The following is a 25115-nucleotide window of genomic DNA, read 5'->3' as shown; positions in this document are numbered from 1 at the left end:
GATAATTGGAGACGTGACAAAGCGAGAGAGTTCCATTTTCTTATTTATAATGATGTAGCGGCATGAGAATATGACTCAAATTTCGTTTTCATATATGTATACATTAGTAGAGTGCATTAACTTCCTGCAATTTTGCTATTCTTGGGCTGATCGCTCGGTGTAGTTTCATCAACTCTGTGCAAGCAGTAAGTTGCAATTGGAGGAATTCTGAGGTAGTAAGAATTGCTTAGCTAGCTCGACATGAGTTCCATGTTCTGATGCGTTTCTCGGAGTGAGGATCCTTCTATAGCTAATATCGATTAATCAAGAGGACTGAGTTACCCATTGTCATTTCCCAGAGGATTATATGATCTTGTCTTCGTCCAGCCATCAGAGAACAAAAGAGAGCACTTGGAAGATGAAATTACAGACTCGGTCCTCAAATGAATAAGGAAAACCAAACCAAATACCAAAACCATCCAACCACACACAAAGGAACAAAGGCTAAGTTCCAAATTGCCACGAAATTGGAGCAAACTCAAGCACTGTAATGAGGAAAATACTCTCATATATACAGTATGAGAAGGAGCAGCATTCTCCACAGTATGCAAGGCCCGTTGCCAAGATCACTATATGGAAGAACAAAAAGAACTTGAACTTTGATATGACCAAAAATAAGAAAAACTAACATGACTATGTGACAAAAAGAACCCAAAAAGGCATTCAGAACCAGAAGCTGATCCATGAGACAGAAAAGGTAAACCGAACAAAGATAATAAGGACCAAAAAACTCCACATTGTCAACTTCTCTACTTTTGATTTCCCATTCTTTAGAGTGACCGCTCTTCGTCATCGTTTCCAAGCGAAAGAATGCGGAAGGCTCTGGTGGTACTATATGGGTTTTCTTTTCAGCGTCTGGTTCCTTTCTTGGAATCCTGTTGCTGGAGTAGAATCATTACAGATGGTTACTCGACAGAAATGGAGAATGTAAAATCTGAAGTGAGGAGTTTCGCAGGATTTACAAGGTGCCTACCGAGTCCTTTAGCCTCAGAGGTTCTCATGATTCTGAGCCTTTTCACTGAGCTGAGGAACATCCTGCATAATGCAAGAGATGAGGCGGCATGAATTGCTATTCCTTCTTAAACATGTATTTAGCAGTTCCCCTCAAGAGGAAATGGTGGGATAATGAGTTAGAGGAGCCTACCTCCAAGGGACATCTCCCACAAGCATCCAGTCTCCCTCTTTATCCTCATAAGTAAGCACAAAATCGGACGATCCATCAAGAAGCTTAGATGGTCGATTAACTTGTTCCTTCTCTCCACCACCTTTACATGGATTTCAAACGTAAGAGTCAACAACTCAAAAGATTATCTAAAGCACAGACAATAAAAGGCAAATTTTCATGTATTTGTCTTGAGTAAGACAACTTGCAGGACACTGTTCCTATACGATTAACCCAAAATGAGAATCACTTGCATGAGGAATCGTAACTTAAAAGGTCCTGACATGGTACATCGCGATTACATAATATTGGAGAAAATAACACGATATATAACTTTACCAATTGAACTGGTGGGTCCAAAGAACATGTCTTCTATCGCTTGTGCTAGAGTCTCGTAGCTTGAGTGAGCATTCAAGTCCACCTTCCTGCCTATGGGAATCCCATCCACACACACCTTCACGAACCCGAGATTTGACATCTCTTTGACAGTGTTACTTGTTTTCCCTTCATATGGACGGTTGCCCTTTGGGACATGGCTTGGCTCATCTTTCTTGCCAACCGAACCCTTGGCCTCTTCAGAGCGGGGGGGCTTTTGATTCACGAGGCTATTTATCCTATAAGACCTTATAGGAGGCCATCCCACAATCTGACTGTTTCCACGCCAAAAAGAGAACAATCAATTCGTGATTTAACAAAGATGCAAGACACAGATTACTCTTAGTCTCCTATGAAAAAAAACAGTGTTATTTCGCAAGCATAGGGTCTATCTACAAGCTTTTTGAACGTAAACAACTATTCTCTATTACTATTTTCCACCATCTAGAAAGATCAATGAGGATAATGCAACTAGCCGGGTAGCCAATATAGGGGATCAAATTTATATTGTCAAGTGACGATAAAAGTCAAGTCTAATGTCCGATCCGATCCAATCCAACCTTGATGGTGATTTTCGAAATTTCAAATTCTTATGAACATAAAAATTGTTAAGAGATACTAGCCCAACAAACTAGTACGCGCCACTCATTTTCGAGCAATCACAGCAACAAATACTGAGCTAAGCTCAATCAGATTACAAAGATGCAAGCACCGGGAAACCATATACAATTTGACGTTCATGTGGGCAGCCAGGTCTAAAGTATAACTAGCGAGATTACATACTCAGGGGCTTGAAAGTTGAAATTTTACAGAGATGAACATGATCAATCAAATGAAACCTTCCAGCATAAGTTAAAGCTTCTGACACAACAGCAATAACGGGGAAGACCAAAACCTTAAAACTAACAAATTCATCGTATGATCACATAGAAGAGGACATAGTCAACACTTGGATATTCAACCATTTGATGCCAAGAACAGAGTAATGAGAGAGTGTACTCAGTAAAAAGCAAAAGAGACAGCGGAAGTACAATCTCAAGAAACAAGCTTGCTGGGCAGGGCAGAGAGAGGTCAGACCTGACGCTAGTAGGGGACCCACCACCGCCGTCCTGGGAGTCGGGCTCGGCGGCAGCCCTCTTGTTGCCGGAAACAGAGCCGGCCACAGCATTGCTGTTATTAGCGGACTGGGATACGAGGGAAGGGAAGTCCTCGGCGGTCAGTATCCTGCCGTACTCGCGCCACCCGCCGTGCTTGGCCCTCCCGCCGCCTAGGCTGAGTCCCAGCCCGAGCTCCAGCTCAGCATCCTCCGCTACCTCGTGCGACATGCTCGACGGACACAAACCTCGAAAGAACCAACCTTTTACGTGATAAATGCAGTCACCAGCAAGACCAGGTGTTCGGGGAGAAAGAAAGGGAGGTGGGTTTGGTGAAGGAAGCTGAGTTGGGTGGAAGGAAGGAGAGGAGAGTTTTGAGGAGGAGGAGGACGAGGAAGAGATGGGGGCAGGGCAGGGGAGGGAGGGAACAAAAGGGAAGGAGAGAGGGGAGGGTTAGGTGGGTGGAGAGGATGATGATGGTGGTGGGGCAGCCATGTCTGCTAGTGCGCCAAGCACTACTCAACACCATATCCGTACCTTTTTGTTCATACAATATTATTAATATTATATCATTTCTATATTTTGTTTCACAATTTTTTTTTTGCATTTTTCATTTTATAATTTTCAGCTTGCTTGAGGTTTTTTTTTTTTTAATTATGATTTGATGATAATGTTATTCAGAAGAAGCCCATGTTTTCCCACTTCTTCAAAGTTCAATCCTTGGACCCCGTAGGCCAACTTAGGCTACCATTGCTTGCTTCCTGTGATCAGACCATATATTGTGGGAGTTTCTTCCATCCCATGGATGATTTATGGGCTCTTCCTCACTGTCATATTGGTGTTGGGTCATTACGAATTGTTGAAATGACGGAGAAAAAGATCCTTAAACCGTTTATAAACTAGACAGAAGAATCCCTCAAGTATATGATTATATTGTATCAAAGTGTTTATAAATTGCAATGGCGTAAATCCATAGTATTAGACCATTTACATTCCACATCTTGATGCAGACTCATGAACCTGAATTTGGCAAATGTACTGGCCGATTGCATTGCAGGCATTCCTTTGATCATTAGTATATGTTAAATTTTCCTACGCGAGTTTCATTTTGTGCATTACATATGATTATTGGAGATCAATAAAAGAAATGCTAGTCTCCTAAAATTATGATACACAGAAGTAATATAGCAAACTGCATTCTTCTTTCAATCTGAAAATAGCAATATTAGAATGGTTCATGGTTCATTGTGAACTTCGGGTTGCAATATATGGTTGCAAACTTAAACTTCACATTATTAGTGTCTAACCGATTGAAATATAACGGTAGATCTCCGGAGAAGTAAATTGGATTGACTCTCTATCACTCAAACTCATGGTAGCTACTAGTTGCATAAGCAATGGACCAATGATATGACAAGGACTTTGTATGCTAGCCGCGTGATCCTCAGAGATCTGCCGTATATGGAGAGTTTAATATATTGAAGTTGTAAATATGAGTACTAGTTTAACTCTTAAGAAGATTGGAGTTTAAAGTGGACAATTGTCCATGAAAATTTCTAAGGTATAAATCGTCTTAGATTAGGTTACACGAATTTGAAACTGTGAATTGCAAGTTCGTGGCTAATGGGAGCAAATGGTGAGTCTAAACTTATTTTGATGGTACCATCAAGTACTGCATATTTTTAACCGATTGAGAAGTTTTCGGTCACTCTGATTTGGATTTTTTTTCCCTGGTGGTTTGGGTGTTGGGGATTTTTTGGGTGGGGGTGGGTCTTTTGTTTTGTTTTGTTTTGTTTTTTTGGGGTGGGGGAACATACAACGCGAGAATTACTCATGGAAAAATAGTTGCCAAAAAATAACACAAGAAATGCTTCCTTGAGTAAAATACTTGCCACAAATGGCAATCTCATGACCCATGAGAAAAAAAAATAACCGGACCAATATTTGACAAGACAAAAGGTTTTTCCTGTCTATTTATTAATTAAAAGAGAATATAATGCAGTGATGCACATCTTCGCTCGTTGGTGTAGAAGTGGCAGCATACCTCTTTATTAGTTATTTATGATTTATCTTTCATTATACTAGACCTGAACCGCCTTTATAATCTAAAAAATTATTAATTCTCTTTTTTTTGGCTTGTTTCAGTCTGTACACGCTTCTTCCACATAACATACATCTAAAGGTCAGTTAATAGAATTTTAAATATAACATTCAGAAAGCACGAAAAATATGGTTAAATTGACGAATTACATTTCATATGATACTTGTGAGTGGATTTTAATTACCTACAATATAGAAATTCAAAGTCCAGTAGGAGTACCTCGCAGCTCTATGAGCTAGGGAGGTCACATGGGTATTTCAAAGAATAGAAAGAGGGGAATTAGATGGTTGTAGGAAACCACTAAATGAATTCGAATACAAAATCTCATAATTCTAAATTTTTATTATCTAGCGCAGGAGTCATTCTAACTCTATTTGTTAAAGGGCATATGCCACAAAAAGATGACCATAAAAAGACTCCATGAGCACGTAAGAACGAGTATTGTTAGTTGAAAATTGAAAGATACTATAGTGATGAGTTAGTAAAAAAATAAAAGTATAAATTTATAAGAGAGTTGAATATCACAATTGAATAACTAATACTTTGAGTTGAACGTAATCCCAATTTGTTGCTTTTCAACATTATCAGGATTAGTGCATTACATTCTATGAAGAAAGTGAGGTTGAAAAAGTTGATTTCAAAAGGATTCTTCACCTCGAGTTCATTAATTTCGGTCGTCGGACGATACGTTTTTTGTCTCCTTCATTCTCTGCATTTGTGTTAAGACATCCCGAGACACCCATATCTTCCTTTTGCCTCCAAATCCTCGCGCTGTTTTCTACTTAATTTCCTTAGGTTTGTTCACCCAAAGAAAAGAATAATCAAAGTTTTTGAATTTCAAGATTTTAAATTTATATTATAATATGTCGAAATATTAGGGGGAAAAACCCACAAACTCAAGAAATTTGAAAATTATCGAGAAAAGTGTAAATCTATTTGTTTTTGTAGAACTTCCAGTGTCCCCTTCTTCTTTTTTTTCTATTGGAACAAATAAAAGGTCAAGTAGTAAGAATAACACCAAACTTTAGACAAGGTATGTTTTATTAATTGAAGTATGAAAACTTATTTTCACTTTTTATATTCCATAAAATTACAGAAGAAAATGAATTTACGTGTACTTCTTTACTTTAAGCATTGAAAAAAAAAGTAAAAAGTAAAGCTTACTAGTTTTCTTGAAAAGATAGAAACACTAGTACATGAAAAGTTTATTTTGTCAATATTCATCATAAATGTTGTCTATGAAAGACACCATATAAAATGTCCATGAAATGATCAACCGTGTTGGATGCACCGTTTTTACAGTCGATAGAGACAGCACTTCGTATTAATCTATATAACGACTTCTTTTCAGTGGGCCAAAAGCTTGACCCTAAGAAAATTTATTAAAAAAATTAAAGTATTCATCTCACAAAGTGCTTAAATATCATCATTATACTTATATATAATAAACATTGATTATTAGATGTCGATAAACGTTAATGAGAAAAAGAGAGAAGAATTTAGCAATACTCCTTAGAAAAATTAAAAATATAAGAAACAAGAGACCAAACGGCAACTAGACAATTTATTATGATATAAGAAATTGTAATGCGCTAAAGAGAGACATTGTCAGTGCTTGAAGCGGCCTGGCAAAGGTGTGCGAAAGATAACAGAGAAAACTAAGGGAAACCCATTATTAAATCATTGCACCAAATCTTCATCATTGCACATAATCCTCTGCAGGCCCCATTGTAAAGTAATTTCCGGCACAATTAAAAGTCCAACCAATTAAATAATCGGATTCTTTTATAACCCCTTTTTCTTTCTTAATTCATTGTGGCTGGTAAAGAAAACTAAAATTAACAGTGTGCTTTCAAAGAATAGATTTTGTACTTATCCATTAAAAATAAGACTGCAGCATCTATATATAATTATAAAAATCAGAACGAAACGTCGGACATTGCCATATAAGATGTAGGTAACTCGTGATTGAATGACTCTTGAAATTCTCACAAATCACAATTCGAAAAATGGCACAGTATTGTTGAACCATATCATTTATGGAACTCTAAAACTTTTTTAGTTATGGAAGATGAAAAATCATCTATTATATAATCTTCAAAATAAAATTCAAAATATATATATATATGATTATACACGTTAACATCTTCACATAAATAAAACACAAACTTTCATGACCTAAGAATAACAAATATCTAATTTTTTTGGAAGCACAAAATATCTAGCTAACTGTTTTATAGTACATCATCAAGTTATATGAGAACCAAAAGAACTTGAATCAAAATAGGATTGAAGAAAAATAAATCTTAGCTAAATACATGGTCACAAATTAAAAAAGGAAGAACTATAACAACTTCCTTATAAATACTTATCCAAAAAAAAAAAACTAGTTTCTTACGGACGATCTCTGCTAATGCAATCAACCTTTTCTAGTTTTCAATGAAATACCTGCTGCCATCAATCAAGTTGCGGACTATGACAGAATACAATAAGTTTTGTGGTATAACGATGTGTGTAAACAGTAAATATTATTGTTCCCGGGCAACGCAAAAGGAAGGACAAATGATTAAGGTACCATATATTTGCCATCATTATTATTATGAAAAACTCAATTCTAACCCTAGACATCTTACAATTCTACGTTTTTTTATTTTCGCTGAATAGCTTCAAAAATATATAAATTAATATATATTTATTATTTTTTTAACCTCGCTCTTTATGGTTTTTATATATAATTTGTATCAAAAAAGGAAAGCATTGTTTTGCTTTATAAATACTAGATGAATACCCGCTCTACGCCACAGTGTTCATTAAACCTTGTGAATCGGTTACAGTAAATTCTTTATCTTATTATATTTTACACAAAATAAAATTCGAGTGAGTTTTTTGTAATAAAAACTAAAAACTACTGTAATAAACTATGAGAAATATTAATAAATTATTTTTTATAAAAAAGTAATGCTCCGTTTGGTTTCGCAGTTAAAATTACAAAAATTTTAATTTTAATTTTAATTCAACACACTATACAACAAAAATACACATTTCCCGAGTCAAAAATTTTAACTTTAACTTTAACTCAACACACTACACAATTATTTGTCATTTTCCACAATCAAAATCAAAGTTATTTTAACTCTGAAACCAAACGCATCATAAGTGTTCCACGTTGGATTTGGGGTGAGGAAGGAAGAGAGAGAGAGTGAGAGAAAAGAGGGGAATTGAGTAAGTATATTGTTGAATTTACAATTTTGTTTTTATTTAGTGACTTGTAAAAAATGAAACATATGTATTAAGGTATTTTGGGAAGATGAAAGTTTGACGAAAAGACCATCTCTGACTTTATATATTAGTACGGATATATTAGTATAGATATGTAAGAATCATTTATTGAGTCTTAATTACAGCTCTATAAAAATTATAATCATATATAAATGTAAAAATATTTCCTAAGTATTGAAAATTATAATAGTGCAATATGAATTTTTTGATTTTGTAAATGCTCTACTATTTTATTTTGAAATTCGCTTTTGACCACCTTCACTTGCATCACAAAAATTAGTTTTCTTTTTTTTTGGGCAAGAAAAATTTAGTTGATTTTGAAACTATTTATTTGCTCATAACAAAATTAAACATTGAAGGGAACCATTTCGACAGTTTTTTTTCTAATGCTATAAATAAATAGATGGGAGAACTATATGGTAAATGATATATTCCAAGCCCAAACACTGTAGTTCTTAAAATACATGTACCAAATTCCCAGGTTTATTAATAAAAAAAGTACTCTCGCCAATTTTAACTGTGAATAGATTTGATAAAATTTAAAAACATTTGATTTGTTATGTGATAAGAAGAGAGTGCAGATAAATTTGATAAAAAGGAGAAACCATGTGTTTTTTAGGTCATTTGCCCTTATAAAAACTACATAAAATTTCCATTTTTTTCCTCAATTGATAATGAGATCCTTCAAAAATCGATTCGTTGTAAAAGCGGATACAAAGGAAAATATCCAATTAAAAATTACAAGAGTGTGATACATTGATTGAGTAAGAACATAAACGTGAATATCATATTAAGTAAGAACACTACAATTACAACAAGCCTTTTGAAAAATTAATAATCTCGGTCCACTACCTTCATGCAACAATTCTCCATCATCAAAACCAGTCCATCAATCCACGTTGAATTTCTATCTCCTTGCTGGAGATAGAATAGAGAGAACACCTTTGATCGGTATTTGAACTCAGAATCCCACCATAAAATTACCACCATAAAATCTTCATATGTATCATTAATTTTTGTCCTCTTATATCACCGGATTTCAAGTAGGGTGCGCTACGGTTAGAAGAACTTTCGGAAATTAGAAGGAACCCGTTTTAATTGAAATATGGTACGTCATAAACAAATTTGACCGCATTGAGCATTCCATCACACTGAATTTTAAAACATTATTCTTTCTCTGTCTCCAGTTCAATCTTCCCACCCACACCGTAAACCCAAACTATATTGTGAAATATGTCCTTGTCTATCTCGAGTAGACAAGGAAATAACCTCATTCAGAACATGCAATATCAGAAACGACACTTGGAAGCTATAATAAAGAATATCTAATTGAAATCGACGTGGATTGGTTCAAGCGGTTCGGTACTTGTTCCGCTTAAACAAGGTCTCTGATTCGAGTCTTTATGAATACAGAAAATTCACACTTTGAAAACTTTACTAGACCCGGCTTGACTGGATTAGTTCGGCCCAATTGGACTTTCGAATACCATGATTCACATCGAAAGAAAAAAAGAATATCTAATTGAAATTTTTTGAATAAATTGGACTCTCATTCTTTTTTCTGTGGGAATTCAGAAATTCAACGAATCCAATCGAGTTGGGTCGGCTTACTAAGAGATAAAACTCTCCCAATTAAATATTATCTCCATTCACAAGACTCGAACTTAAAACATTACTTAAGGAAACAAAATTGCACTTTCATTGTTTGAGATATATTATTAAATGATGCTCCGACCTATTCTTGAAAAAAATAATAATAACACTCCGTCTCGTTGATCATGATAACTTGATAGAAATAAACTATTGTAATCATAAATTTTTAGTTGTTTTTCAATTTCAACCTAATTCTTTTATTTGTCCAATTTTGTCCTTAACATTTCATATTGGTTAGTCCACTTTGGCTAAGGATTGGAATTTCCATCAAATCTATTGTCGTGTAAATAATTGGAATAATTTTTTTAAAAATTAAAGGGACATTTGGTTCGGGTATTGTTTGATTACATGGAACATGAAGATTATATAAGAAAAAAATAGCCACGGAATCATTTTACTTGCTTTATAGGTTGAAATGTGAGATTATTGTGTTTGACAAATATATTTGATTATTAGAAATGCGAACGAAAATATAATATAGAATTTATTTTTATATAGTTAAGATGTGGGATTCACAATCATAATCTCGTTATAATTTGAGAATCCACCTATTTCGAATTCAATCTATTTACCAACCACAATTGTTAAGTTTTAATTCCAGAAAATGATTACAATGGTTAGATTTGTAGCCAATGCTGTAAAATAGCACCGAATGTTTGGATTTTTCTAGGAAAAATCGTAGATTAAATGGAACCAAACCCCTAAGAAAAATGGAAATGACAAATGGTACTTTACCCGAGGTTGTCAACAGGCATATGCTATTTAGGGCGTCGGCATTCGCTTTTGGCGAGGCGAGGCTCTCCCTGCCTCAACATCAAAATCCCGAATTATGACATTGGCCCCGTTTGATTTGTAAGTTTGATTTTAGAATCATGATTTTGATTTTAACTCAACATACTACACAACAAAAATACACGTTTCTCAAGTCAAATTTATAATTTCATCTCATTTGTCATTTTCCACAATCAAAATCAAAATCAAAATCAAAATCAAAATCAAAATCAAAATCAAACTTACTTTAACTCTAAAATCAAACGCACCATTAAGATCTCGGTTTTAGGGGTGGAGTCCTTGTATTTTAGGGTTTTAAGATTTTAGGGGTGGGTCATCAAAATCCCAAATTATGACCTTTAAAATCTCAGTCTCAAGGGGGATCCTCGTATTGGCAACTACTCAACAACTTGAGGTCATTCGCTGCCAAAGTGGTTGCCTCAATTACACCGAGGCGGTGGCAACTGCTGGTGTGGCATCACAAGTTCCTTTATATAACATTTGTTAACAAGGAATTTCCTAGGGGTGATGATCACAGTTCGGGTTGAATTGGTTTCGGGTAAAATTTTGAGGCACCGCTTTCATCAGCTCAGAATTTTAAAACCCCTCCTTGAGAACCAAAACCGAAATTAAGAAAATAACAAACCCTTACGCGTACGAGTTTTCACGGGTCGGTCGTTGGATTACCTAATAAAAACAACATAAGAATAAAACTAAAAACCAACAGTACAGAGAGTGCAGAAATAAAAAAGATCTTCAAGAATCAAAAGTTGTCCCCTTCGACCTTCATGATTGTGAGGCTTAGCTGCGTAGCAGAGGTAGGAGGAGATGAAAAAAGATACGGTTTGGAGTGGAATTGAGAATGATAAATGATCAAGGGGGAGAAGAGAGAGAGAGAGAGAGAGAAAGGTAGATATAAAGTAAACCATGAACTGTAATATTTTGATTAGCTTGGTTAAGCTGAGCTATTGGGCTAGGTTTAGCTTAGGCTCATCTATCAAATATTTAAAATAACATATTGTAATTTTTTTTTTATATTATTATGTAAACTCATTCAGGTTGGGGTATTCGGGTATCTAATTTCCAAACCCGAACCCCATAATTGAAACCTACAAAAGGATGAGAAACAGGCACTAGAACCGAATCGTGCTCTAGACAAACCAAAAATTCAGGGCGGTTCGGTTCATATTAGGTTTTTGGGGAAAGCAATTTTTTTATCAGCCTTAGAATTTCCTATAAAAACAAAATCAATTTAAAATCTACGAAATACAAAAAAGAAAAAGGACTAACAAGGGTTATTCAAGCAGTTCGGCTCTTGTACCTCTTAAACAAGGTCTTAAGTTCGACTCTTTAGACTGGAGAAAATCCTTGATTATAAGAACTCCACCCCTTAATAGGCTGATTCAAGGCTCAACTGGATACAAGGTACACACACAAAAAAAACCGTAGAAAAAAGAAAACCGAGAACAAAGAGTAGGTAAATCAATGTCATATGGCAACGACCACCACCTTGACGAGGTCGAAGACTACTAGCTACAATGATCTCTAGGGAGAGTGCGAGGGCGAATGGATTAGGAGCTCGATGGTGGTCACTACTCACCCTAGGTCACCTTGGGCCTTAGTAGTAGTTGAGCACCTTGGGTAGACTCTTTATCGTTGTTGTTTTTTTCCTTTTATTTTAAATAATTTTTTTATCCACAAAACTATTACATGATAGTAGCTTGTCTTTAAGATTAAGATGTCAGACGTACCAATTTGTCATATCAATCTTGAGGAATGGGGGTCTTGCTCTAAATCGTTGAGAGCCTCAGTGGTGTTCAAAGATTTCTACTATTATATTTTTTTTTATATTTGAAATATTTATTCTTAAATTAATGTATATCAATAGAATTTTGGAAATTCAAACATTAGCATCAAAGTGGACAAAAGACTTTTGGAAATTCAAACATTAGGATCAGAATAATAATTTAAAAAAAGAAGTATTATAATGAAAGCAGAAAGCAGTTAACCATTGGGAAACAAATGAGATCTTCCCCATTAAATTCACATGGTCAATTGTGAGGGACAACTAACACAATTATTACAATCTGAATAATTATGACAATTACATACTCAGTAGTTTAAGGTGATGTTATCACGGTTAGCTGAAAAAACAACCGTTATGATTTTTTCATTTTAGCGATTATATTTTACTAGGTAACAACCGTACGTATGTCATATTTTTGTAATGCGAAAATTCCCTACCGATGCTTTTCCTTTTTATAGTTTCAACCACAAATCTATTGGACAACGCTCGGCCACGCCCAAAACAGGTCAAACCCAGCTCAAAATTAAATTAGAGTGAAACAATTGGTTCAATAAAAATAATATTTTCATACTTTTAGAAATAATAAATAAAATAAAATAAAAGTACATAAATGATTGAGTCGCGCTATACGATCGAACCAAGACTATAAGGACCCTTTAAGTGCTTGTGCATTTCTTTTGGGCTAATTATCCATAAAAGCACGACCTTTGTATTTTTTTTAAATATAACACGTCCTTTTGAAAGTAGCACAAAAATGCACGATCTTTACTTTTTTTCCTAAATATAGCAAGATCTTTAAAAGATAGCATAGAAAGACACGACTTTCAAGTGTTGCTGCGATTCTAGTATATCGTCAATTATTCGTCAAATGTAATGGTGATAGCTAACAGTGCCTCATGGCACAACATGATTGGACGAGTGGGTCTTATATATTTTTATTTAATTAAAAAATAATTCAAAATTTAAAAAATTTAAAAAGAAGTTTTTTTTCTTTAAAAAAAGAAATAAGCAGATTGTAGATTGCGAGTGGCGTAACTAGGGCCCTCACTGCCAAAATAAAAAAGTCCCCAATTTCGGGGCTCTTTCGATTCCGGCGGTGGGTGCCCCGATTGCAGCCACTACTCATATAATTGGTGTCCTGCTGCGACTGGCGACCCCAATTGGGAGACGGTAACTACCGGCGTAGCCACTGTCGGTCCCCCTCCCTCTTTCCTCTTATTAAGTTGAATCACCCTTTCTTTTCTTTTAATTTTTTTTAAAAAAATTAAATTTTAGTTAAATACATATTGCGTATCTAGCACGAGTCAATTATTCCGTCAGATTGTAATGATAACAGTTAATGTGGAGCTAACGATGTTATCTGGTACAATATTATTGGACGAAAAGAAAATCATCAGAGAAAGAATTGAAAGAATATCCAGACAAAGGCGGACCCATATTTGTATGACAAATGAAATTCTATCTCTGCATACAAAAGAAATAGAATTATAACAATTAATCAGGGTGGGAGCGGGCAGGTGGAAGCTCTGGCGGGAACATCAGAGCCGGCGGGAGAAAGAAAGAGCCGAAGGTGGAAGGCCTGGGCGTGGGAGGCACAGACGGGAAGGACAGGCATCCGATTGGGTGGAGACGAGTTGGCGTCGACGTCAAAACTGGTCCCCCCGGTTGGGACGCAGGCAGGGGGCAGCAAATTGGTCGATCGATCAATTCGAGGATTAGGGTTTTTGTTTTTAATTTGTATATTTTTATTTTTATTTTTATTTTTTGGTGAATTTTTAATTTTTAATGTTGACGGTGATGATTTGCCCTGATTGTGTTGAATTGAGTTTTTTTTTTTAGCCTTTGCTTTTTTATTTTTTATTGGCCAAGTTTTAGTCTTTATTTAATGGGTTAATTGCACCAGTGATCTAAAAAGTTTCATGAATGTTTCAAGTTGATCCAAAATGTGTTTTTGGTAACTTGTTGGTACAAAAAGTTTCAAAACCGTTTCAATGTAGTGCATTCCGTCAATTGCTCCTGACGCCGTTAACATTTTACTGATGTGACGCGTCATATGTGTCACTTTTATTACGTCGAACCACTCATAGTGCGCCACGTCATTTAATGACAAAAAATCTGAAAAAATCCAATAAAAATACAGAAAATAAAAAAATAGTAAAAAATTTAGAAAATAATAAAAAAATTTTTAAAAATTTTAAAATAATGTAAAAATAATAAAAATTTTAAAACTTTTAAATTTTAAATAATTTTTAAAATTTTTAAAATAATTTTAAACTTTTAATTTTAATTTTAATTTTAAATTTTAAATAATTTTTATTATTTTAAATTTTTTAAAAATAATATAAAATTAAAATTAATTTTTTAAAAAAACTTTTAAAAATAATAAAAAAATATTTTTAAATTTTCAAAACTTTTAAAAATTTTGAAAATAATTTTAAATAATATTTCCTATATTTTTAGTATTTTCTGAATTTTTTTATTTTTTTTCTGTATTTTTTATTGTATTTTTTCAGATTTTATGTTCTCTTAAATGAACGCAGCGCACTATGATTGGTTTCACGTAACAAAAGTGACAGATAGGACGCGCCACGTCAGTAAAATGTTAACGGCGTCATGACCAATTGACGGAATGCACTACATTGAAACGATTTTGAAACTTTTCGTTCCAATAAGTTACCAAAAAAATATTTTGGACCAACCTGAAACATTCATGAAACTTTTTGGACTACCTATGTAATTAATACTTATTTGATTGATTAATTATTGCTGATTTTTTAAAAAATTTTCAAAACCATAATTGTTTTCCGTAATTTTTTTATGCACTGAGTCAGTTGGTTTTGTCTGAAACTGTTATGACCTGAATATCGATTAATTCTCGTGTTCGCCCAAGCATCGCTAAAAAGATGCGTGATAAAAAATATAGAAAGTAAAAATACGAGCATAGAATCTTCATGTTATAAAAATAGGATACATGTACGGTTCAGATTTTATCTATTAAAATCAAACGGTTAAAATAAAAACAACTATGTGGTTGTTTTTGCTAGTCAATCGCTGTAAAATCTCCAATAGTTTAATATTCACTATCCTATTTGTTACAGTCTAATTTATCTTTTTTAATGTACTATTGCTATTTATTTGGCGTTTCTCATGTCACGTGGTGAGATAATATCATCAAAAATATTTTTCCTTATTATGTTATCTGCAGCCCACTATAAATGATGATAAAGGTGCTCCTAGAGAGTGCTTAGATAAATGAAAATTTACGCAGCAAAAAGAAATAGATAAATGCAACATTTTTTGTAGCATAGTTTTTAAAACCGAACTAGTCAAAGCTTGGGTTCACGGGTTTATGTGTTCAACCGGGATTCAATGGGTTCCACCGGGTTTTTAGAAAAAAAGAATTAAATGTAATTTGTAAAAATATATAGCCTCTTTCACCCAAAAAGAAAAATTGCATATATCTTCTAATGGAATAGGAAAATGGAACATTTAAATAATCTGTATAATATGTTATATATAATTATACACGTATGTATATATATTTATAAAATTAAAGCATATGTTTACTTGTTTAGAGCTAGGAAACTGAAAAGAAACAGTTTGACCAAAAAAGAGAAAAAAAAGTTGAAATTAAAAAAAAGAAAAGAAAAAGGAAAATGAATAAGGTGGCTCGCTATCTCTCTTTCTTTTTCCACTTTCCCGACAACCCAACGTCTCTTTTCCTTTCTCATTGTCTCCATTTCTTTTCCCAAACCAAGCAGAAAACTCAAGGCAAGCATCCCATTTCATTTCACGAATTCCTCTTTTGCTAAGTCCACCTCCGCTCTTACTGCTTCAACCATTGCATATTCCGACTAAAGCTCTTGTATTTCCCCATTGACTGCATCCTCAATTTCAACCTCAAACTAAGGAAAATGAGAAAATCCGAGTGATGGTCGCCGGATCTCCACCATCACTGGCCATACGAAGTTGCAAGCCGCCTAAGCCGTCACCACGGATCGCGTCTTGGGTGAAGACAACAGGCGTTGGGGCTGTCGCTGCCCCCCTCGCTCTCTCTCTTTTCCCCTCTCTCAGATCACATTTTTTCTTTTAAAATCAAGAACCAATTTTTAGGACAGTTCAATTGGTTTCAGTGGGTTTTTAGAAAACCGGCCGATTCTCATAGGTTTGACCGGGTTCGACTTGCAAATGAAGTTAAATTCAGAACCGGACCGGGTGGGTGTCCAGTTCCCGATTAAACTGGTTCGATCTGCCGGTCCGGTCCGATTTTAAAAACTATGGTTTGTCATTGTCTATTAAAGGGAGGAAAGCTTGTTTTGAATTAGATAATTTACGTGGTGAATTAACATTTACGGGTAAGTTGTCCTTCATGTGTCAGTAATCCAGCGATTAGATGATAATTTTCCAATATTAATTATTATTAATTAAAAAGATTAAAGGAGGGGGCAAACTGGCAGTTTTAGCTAAAGAAAGAAAGCTTTTGTCGCTCGGAGGGGACAAGCAGACAAAAGTGGGCCCAAGGCGAGTGCCGATACCGCTGATATTTTGCCACGTGGACCGACAAGTATGCGGCTGACCGGAGAACCCTTTCCGGGGACCCACCTACTGTTTTAAGGTCGGACAGCTGCGCACTTTTTCTCAAGAATGTAAATTGACATGTCCTCCGGGAGCATGTTCCGAATGCGTTACAAGTGCGGGGCCCACGTAGCTCAGTGGGGAGAACGGAGTATGCACCCGGTGCACTCGACGGTATACTGCTTTTTCTCTCAGCAGAAAGAAAAGATCTGAAGCGCCTTTCCCTTCCCCTCGCGCGCTGGAGGCAACTGCCAGTTTCCCATTTCCTTTGGCAATCAAAAGACTTCCGACAAGGACTGAACAATGCCGGATGCTTTCGTGATTTCTCCCTAAGCGTTACCGCGATAGAAATATCTAGAAGAAAAATGCTAGATTCTCGATAGCAGTATGTGCCAAAATCCTTGTAATCCAAAACAGTCACTAGGATTTACTGAATAGTAATCTTAAATATTATGTAAATTACAACTTATATATCATTGTGAGAGATTTTGATTATTATGAAAACATAACAACACTCATATATAGAGTTAATAGTCACAGTCATTCTTGAAATTTTTGTATCCCGCTACTTTTGTCCCTATAAAATTTTTGCCACTAATTAAGCTTAAACTTCGTTGATTCATTGATTTTTTTTTTGATGAACTATGGGCTAAAGTCCAAAATTAAAAAGTTAAATTACTTAAAAACAAGTCATGGAAACCTCAGTAACATCACCAATAAGGAGGTTCTTGGTACCTTCTGGAGAAAAATAAGAGAAGTGAAGATCCCAATATAGTTGCAATGCCTTACGAGCCAATCAATCTGCACTTAAATTGCCTACTTTGAATGTACTTTGAATGTAAGGATTTAGATCTTCACAGTTTGACAGCGTCAAAAATAGTATTTTAATCGAGTAGAGTCAAAGAAACGTCATTTTGGCATTTTTATTTGGTTTTTTTCTTCATTTGAACGAGGAAGACAGACTAGGACTCTCTCACATGACATTATCCCCGAGCATAGTCACTGGATTCTAGCTACCACGCCCGAGGGGGAGGTACTCGTCCGAGGAGTCCTACTAGTCTAGCCGCCACCTTTGCAGGGGCAAATTTGACTGAGGGCTACCCGACCCCCTTATGGTAGTCGTCGGAGGCCGGGAGGACCTAGCCTAGGAGAGCGGCAGCCAGCCGGGGAGCCCCAGCCGGTCTTCCCCCAAGGCTATAAAATAAAATTAAAATATTTGAAATATAAAACGATATCATTTTGATAAATTTGATTAAAATATGATATTTTTAACGACACTTCTTCCATATGAGTTGTCATGTCATCGTTCTGTTGAGAAAGTGGACATCTAGACTAAATTGGTAGATGAAATAGCAATGTTTAGGGGTAAAAGTGGTGGCTCCAAAATTTTTGGAGGAAAACAGTGGTAGTGACTCAAATATCTATGGTGCAATTATATTTTTATAAAATAAATTTTTGAACAATTGCATTTTTATTGGCAAAAAAAAGAAAAGAAAAAGAACCATCGGATTTTAATCATTAATAAATAAAATGAATAAATAATAAATATTGATCATTTAACAGTCTAAAAATTGATTCCACTCTTCGATAGTTGTACCATAGAATTTCCGTAAAACTAGGCGTGCTCGGTTTCAATTTGGTTTATGTTTTTGGCTCAAACCAAAACCAAACCACACAACTGATTTTTCAAAACTTGGAAACCATATCCATATACAAATCAATATTTTAAGAAATAAAATCAAACTGTAAAATCGGTTTCTACAGTTCTGTTAACCGAACAACCGAATTCTCTTTTGGGTGGTATTGAACCGTAATATATTATCATCATTACGAGAAACTCGATTTCCGTATTGTGTCGTGTTCGTGAGATGAGAACTAAAAATGCTCTCTCTTTCAGAATTGACTGAAGCTCAAGAAGGAAAAACAGGGAAAATCGAAAGGAATTAGATGTGTTAGGATTTCTTTAATTTTTATCTCTCTCTCTCTTTTTTTTTTCATGTTGCAAATTTAAATTAAAGAACACAAGGTCTTGGGTTCAACGGACTGACAAATTCTACTCAATAAATTGAATAAGAACTAAGGCCAGCAGGGGGAAAAACCTAATACACTGAAACTTTCATAATTTTTTGGAATGACAAGTGAAAAGTCGGAATATATTTGGAAATATTTAAAACGGTAGCTTAATTCACATAATTTACCCTAGAAACAATTATGTACTTTTGCAGAATTTGCAATGTCCAAAAAATTAGTCTAGAAAAAGATTGTACTAATGAAAGCTGCAAATCAATACAAATTTTGATCTAATTCTTGAAAACTAGCTTTTACATTCTGAAAAGGACACTAAGGAATAAGTACTAAGAGAAACAATTGATGCTCAATTTTAATTGTTATTGACGCTCTTTTCTGTTGCTTTCAGTTGTCTTTCTCTTGGAAAATGGCTTGTTATTAAGATCATTTAATATCCATTCAAGCATGGGCCGTCTAATTGTATCAGAAGGGCCAAGCCCATTTGCCAAATGTGTTCATGGGCCAACGGCTTGCAGAGAAATAATCATATGCCTGATTCATTTATTATGTATACCCGTCATGGTTGCCTTTCACACAGCGCTCGACGTACAAGTACATTGCTGCAAACTAGTTCGATGATCGCAGGATTCCCGAATCATCAAACTCCTTGATTTCAATATGCTACTGCACTGAATCCTTTTCTCACCTCAGGGATCTTATAGTACTTGAGGTGTGCGGTTGATAGAACTTTATAAATATATGTTCGAAGAAATTAATTGTAAATTTCAAGTTGAAAAATCAACTTATGGACATAAGGAAAAACGAACTATGTCCCAGTTATACACTTCAGCAAAATCCACTGATTCGGACCCAATCGGATCATCAATATACAATTAGCCAACCGACCTGATAAATAAAAGCACCTGGACGAGCTATAAATTAATCCTACACGTAAGTGCTGCTCCCGGCCGGTGATCTGCTCTCCTGCGGCCGCGTTTCCCGGAACGTTTCTTCTTCAGTGGGTTTCCGCAAGTGATTGAGCATTCGCATCCGCATATGTTGCTGAAGCATGAGAACAGCCCTTCCCCTTCTCTGTCGCTGCCGTCGCGGCGGCTGTTGCGCCTCCGTCGTCTGTGACGGCGCCCCCCGCGACCATCCTTGTTGACGCTCGGTGCAATGCTGCTCGGGACCTCACTGCAGGCGTCTTGTGTGGGTGGAAGCTCCGCCCGCCACCTTTCCAGCTTGGACTGTAAGCCCTCGACGCTGTCCGCCACGCTCCACGCAGCCCCACCTAAGACCGAGCTCTCCACGTCATCTGGCTTGTTCTTCTCCTTCGCCGCCATCTCCGCTGCCACCTCCGATGGAGACGGTCCCAGTTCGGAATCTGTCATGCATACATCTTTCGGTAGTTTCCTTCGAGGCGCCTCACGAACCGATGATCCTTGCTTCTTCGTGATCGGCTTTGGCCCATCTTTGCCCTTCCTTCGAAATGTTAATCCTCCTACTGCATCATCCAATCTCTTTGCTCGGAGCCCAACTTGCGATCCAGGCTTCAGACTGCTTACTGTGGAACTGGCCTTCGAGCTCATGCCATTCTTCTTTACCTCGCTCCGCAAGCCAACCTCTGATCCGTTCACAACGGAGCTTACCTTGTCGTGAAAGGAAACCTTTCTTTTCATTGTCTTTGAGTTGTTGGAACTGACCATGGAACTCGAATCACTCTTCGTGCGTCGAAGTTCGGCCTTTCGGGTTGCCTCCTGTTTCTTTTTTTTCTGTTGTTGTTTAGAAGTAGGGTTTTGGTTAGTCCTATGATGTTGGGGGTCCGGTTTATCCAACAAGTCCTTGAAACCTATCGCGGAGGAACTAAGCTGCGAGTAAAGAGGCATGCTCCTCATGGAGCTATCGAGAACCGCAACACCAATGTTCAACATCCCCTGCGGCCGTCCGGAGGGTCGGCGTACTTGTAATGCCACAAATTCCATCCCGACATAGCGCTGGTGCCGGAAGGGCCGGCCGGTTGGCAGGATGGGGACCACATTATCGATCAGGACTCGAACGGTGCCGACCTGCACGTCCTTGAACCAATGGACAGCATAGATCTCGATCATGATGGCTGACGTGTCAGACTCGAGGAACTCATCGTCGACACGGAACACAAACTTGTCGTTCCACGAAGGGTTGGTGTGGCCACTGGCGTCGACCCTGGTGGAGAGCTTGCGGTCCGGGTGGACCCACGCAACCGCGTACGTGCGCATGGAGCGCGTGACGGGAGCGAGGTCCTGGGCGGAGATGATATTGAGCTCAAGGAGCTGGAACGGATTCAGAAGGATCGACATCCTATAGCCCACGATGCCAAACCTAGCGCCGGATGGAGAAGCGCCGGGGGTGGCAAAGCCAGCCCGTGGTTGAGCTCAAGCCACGTTTTAATCGTGAGGATCGGATGAGGATGATGGCTCAGGGGACAGCAACGACGACGACGACGAGGGGGGAAGAGGCTATGGGGGGATGAATGATGCAAGAGGTGGAAAGATTGATGGTCTTGATTTGGAATGAGGTTTAAGGGACATGATGAGGACAATTTGTGTTTTAGAAAGAGAGGGAAAGCGAGACCGGTGGTTGTTAATCTGCGGTCCTTTTGGGAAGACCTTAGTTGTCCGAGTGAATGTTTTTTTAGAAAACTTTCCAATAGTTTGTTACGCACAAATAGGGTAATTATAGCTAAGGAGGTAACAATGACTATGTTTGAACTGTTTCTTTCCTGAGAAAGACCATCTAGATCCCATTTGGATCCCCGCTTCATCAGCTGCAGCATGCCCTCTCTCCCCTTATGATCACAATATCTTTGATAATTATCTTAATTAATTAGCAATTAATCCCTTGTCTCGTACATGATTAGCGCACATATCACGTGGTACGTGACACATTGCACTGCCATACATGATTAGAAAAGTATTAACAGTAAAACTTACGAGTCTCTTAATACAATGTTCACTAGTCTTATCATGATGTTAAAAAAAAATTCTCTTCTTTCCTCCTCAGATGTACTCAGCTATAAATGGCATGCAAGGGAGGTGTAATTTATGCTGATCCCTTTTTACAATTTGATGATAGCTGATACGCCTTGGTCAAGAATTAATTATTGGTAGCTCCCAATGCCAAGGAGGAGAAACATATGAAAACAGATGAAACAAAATTATGCAACATATGAAAGAGCGTGCAGTGCAGGTTGCAGATTTGATAGTTATTGTGAGATTATATATGCCTCTCTATTAGTTATTAAAATTTTTAATTCAAATTCACCCCAAAAAGTTTCTATTTCATCATATTAAGTCAATTAATCTCCCTTATAATCCAAAAGAAAAATATAATATACCAGATTATTATATATTTTCCAGTTGGGGTTTATAAGAGTCTTTCTTCTCTGCCTAAAATATGAAAAAGAGTTGAAAAATGAGCCACCCACCATGAAAAAGTTGCAAGTTCGATTCTCATATTGAAATTATTCATGCATTTTTAAATATTTAGTATTTTTATTTATTTATGCTAAATTTATGAGCTTTCCCTGTAATTGAGAAAAAAGGAAAAAGGGATGAGTATCTCTTCTTTTTTTTTTTTTTCCCCTTTAGTGATGGGAACACCTTCCATGCATGGCTTCACCGTTGACAATTGATTTTCAATAAAACATACAATTGGTCTTTGAAAGCTACAAATTTTTAATATTAATCCCTAAAAGAATTTTGCTATTAATTTCACCGTTTGGAACATTTGGACACGTTAGTCCTTCCGTGCAACTCTTAGTTCGTCCTTGATGGACAACGTTGATGTGGCCCGTTAAATGCCATTTCATCCCCTAAAACCCCTAAAACCATGACATTTTTACATAGTTTATAATTTTTTTCTCAATTAAAAAAAATAAAAATTAATTTTCTTCAATAATAATGGAGGGGCCCCGATCTACCCATTCCCCTACTATCTCTTCTAGTTAGAATCGAAAGAGAGAGAGAGAGAGAGAGAGAGAGAGGGAGGGAGGGAGGGGTAGATCTGTGGCCCCTTCCCGGCGACCTCACCAGCCTCCGGCAACCTCGCCAAGGGATGAGGTCACCGTAGGAGGGCCCCCAATATGCCCCTCCCTCCCTCTATCAATCTATTTATACATTAATTAATTTGGACTCCTTCTATAAAAGCCTTCTATGTCATGCGATGAGAAGATTTCAAATAGACTTCTCAAGCAATTCTTTAAGTCATGGTTGATCGTCCATTTACGTCCTCTTATTAATATATAGATAGACTTTATATAATTATCTAATTAAGGATTTTACATTTTGACAAATCTCGATCCACCAATGAAATTACAATTCTTGAACAATCAAATAGTCTTCTCAATCAATAAAATGAACTTATTACAAGTTATTTATTCAGTTTATTTCTAAAACATAATGCATAAAATATTAATTAAAATATATAAATATATGCAGGCAAGCAGACTATAGTTGATTATATTGCATACTATTACGAACAAAGGGTCAAATGTTTTCATGAACATCTTGGACAATTTCAAGACTTGAAACCAACAAACATGAAATAAGTGAACTCCTAAAGTATCAACAAACATAACGGAAACTACAAAATAGTTTCACCAGAACAACCAAGCAGACCACCTTTCACCTTCTTTCTCCCCTTATTGCCTTTGACTTGTTCCAAAGTTTGCATAGGGCTAAGGTATTGACCAGGAAATTCTTTCCCTGCTTCAAATACAGAGTCTTCTTCAACTTCTTGGAAGTACATTGTTTTCCTTGCTTATCTCTCTTCACTGCATTTGCTTCCTCGACTTTCTATAACTACCACCTCAGAGTCTTGGTCGAGTCCTTGTGTGCTGAGGAGGCAATCGAGACGCTCGTCCTAAACTATTAATGCGACATTTACACATTAGGGGGGATTAAACTCTTCTGACTTTGGCACTATGAGAAACTTCTTTAGTTCCTGCAGTATTTGCAGTTGCGGATTTTTTTAACTCCTTTACCTTCGATCAAAGAAATTGGAGGAGATTGAACCATTGGCTATTTGAACCTCAACTGATTTAGTAGTACATACACAATCAAGAAGAATATCCTTACTTTTTCTTTTTGGCGCAAAATTGGTGCCGAAATACTTTCCACTTGTGACATTTCTCGAGAAGAGACTGCAGATTGATCACCTGAATCTCCACTATATAGTCATTGATAATTTTCACAGATAACACTTCTGGAATGTCAATATCCAACTCAACCTTCACAGAGATGTTAGAGTAGCCCAACAGCCTCCACACAGTAGCTGTATCCATATATAAGGGTTTTTCAATAGCGCTAGCCAAGTAACTAATACCTTTAGCATGCTAGAATTCCAGAGGGATTTTCCGAAGCTTTACCCAAGCCGACATTTTATGGAAACTCAATTGCTCCTCAAACTGAGGAGACCATTTTTGCTGGATAAGAGGAATTTTATCTACATGCCATGGTTCAGTCTCAACCGCCCAATTCAAAACTAGGAAATCCATGGCACTGATGTAAATTCTCCCATTATGATCCCAAAGTGAGCTCACAGTTGAAAATATTCGTCTCAGATCAGCGGATTTCCTCATGAATTGACCGATCAAACCACTTTCCATTAACTAATTTTCATTGCAGCAATATCCGATGGGGTACTATGTTCTTGTCTGTGACTCATCCGAGGAACTCCAAGCTCTAATTAACCTTCGGGAAGATTTCCTTCCTGTTCATCTGAGCTTTTCCAAAACCCCTTGCAACCCCTTCACCCACACAGTTAACCTCAAAGACTCTGATTTGCAGAGCAGTTTGTGGCTTTCCGACATTCGGCCTCATAAATGTACATAGTGGTGCCCACTTCCATGCGATTCTAAGATTCAAATTTGGAGACGGTGTCACTGAATTTTCCTTCTAGACCATGGCTAACAGAGAGTAAAGGAGGTGTTGGAAGTCACTGGAATTAAGTTTCGGGAAAAAAAAAAAAGATTAACCAGGTGGATGATCTCAGTATCCCTCTCGCGGCAGAGAGAACTTAGAAAACCTGATCCAAGATTTATGTTGGTTTTAAATTCAAGTAAGACTCTATTGAATTCAAGAAATCATAGAAACCTGACCCTACTCATACTATTATGGAAATTCCATTAATAAATTGTTCGGAAGGCAAGCTGAAAAAATATTGGTTGAGTGTTATTCATTCACTTTAGATGAGTAAAAATCCATCAGGATATTT

At 36.6% G+C, this 25115-nt stretch overlaps 2 protein-coding genes across 3 annotated transcripts; both read right to left on the bottom strand.

Annotated features, from left to right (window-relative positions):
- Positions 1–395: 395 nt before the first annotated feature.
- LOC116196429 (auxin-responsive protein IAA13-like) lies at positions 396–3107 on the bottom strand. Of its 2 annotated transcripts, none has more exons than XM_031526152.1 (5): positions 2654–3107; positions 1541–1851; positions 1184–1304; positions 1013–1074; positions 396–914 (listed from the first exon to the last, which is right to left on the bottom strand). In XM_031526152.1, exons 1-5 carry the CDS (start codon positions 2899–2901, stop codon positions 871–873), a joined length of 786 nt encoding a protein of 261 aa, XP_031382012.1. In that variant the 5' UTR covers positions 2902–3107; the 3' UTR covers positions 396–870. The 2 variants fall into 2 exon arrangements, with proteins under 2 accessions (XP_031382012.1, XP_031382003.1); XM_031526143.1 differs by having other exon boundaries at positions 396–920; positions 2654–3106.
- Positions 3108–19795: 16688 nt separating this feature from the next.
- Positions 19796–21199, bottom strand: LOC116203623. The gene has a single exon (XM_031535441.1). The coding sequence runs from the start codon at positions 21197–21199 to the stop codon at positions 19796–19798; it is 1404 nt and encodes a 467-aa protein (XP_031391301.1).
- Positions 21200–25115: the final 3916 nt, after the last annotated feature.

This window comes from Punica granatum, chromosome 1 (assembly GCF_007655135.1).
Source record: "Punica granatum isolate Tunisia-2019 chromosome 1, ASM765513v2, whole genome shotgun sequence".
Lineage (NCBI taxonomy): Eukaryota > Viridiplantae > Streptophyta > Magnoliopsida > Myrtales > Lythraceae > Punica > Punica granatum.
The sequence above is the reverse complement of the archived record's forward strand: the minus strand, read 5'-3'. Positions and strand labels throughout refer to the sequence as shown.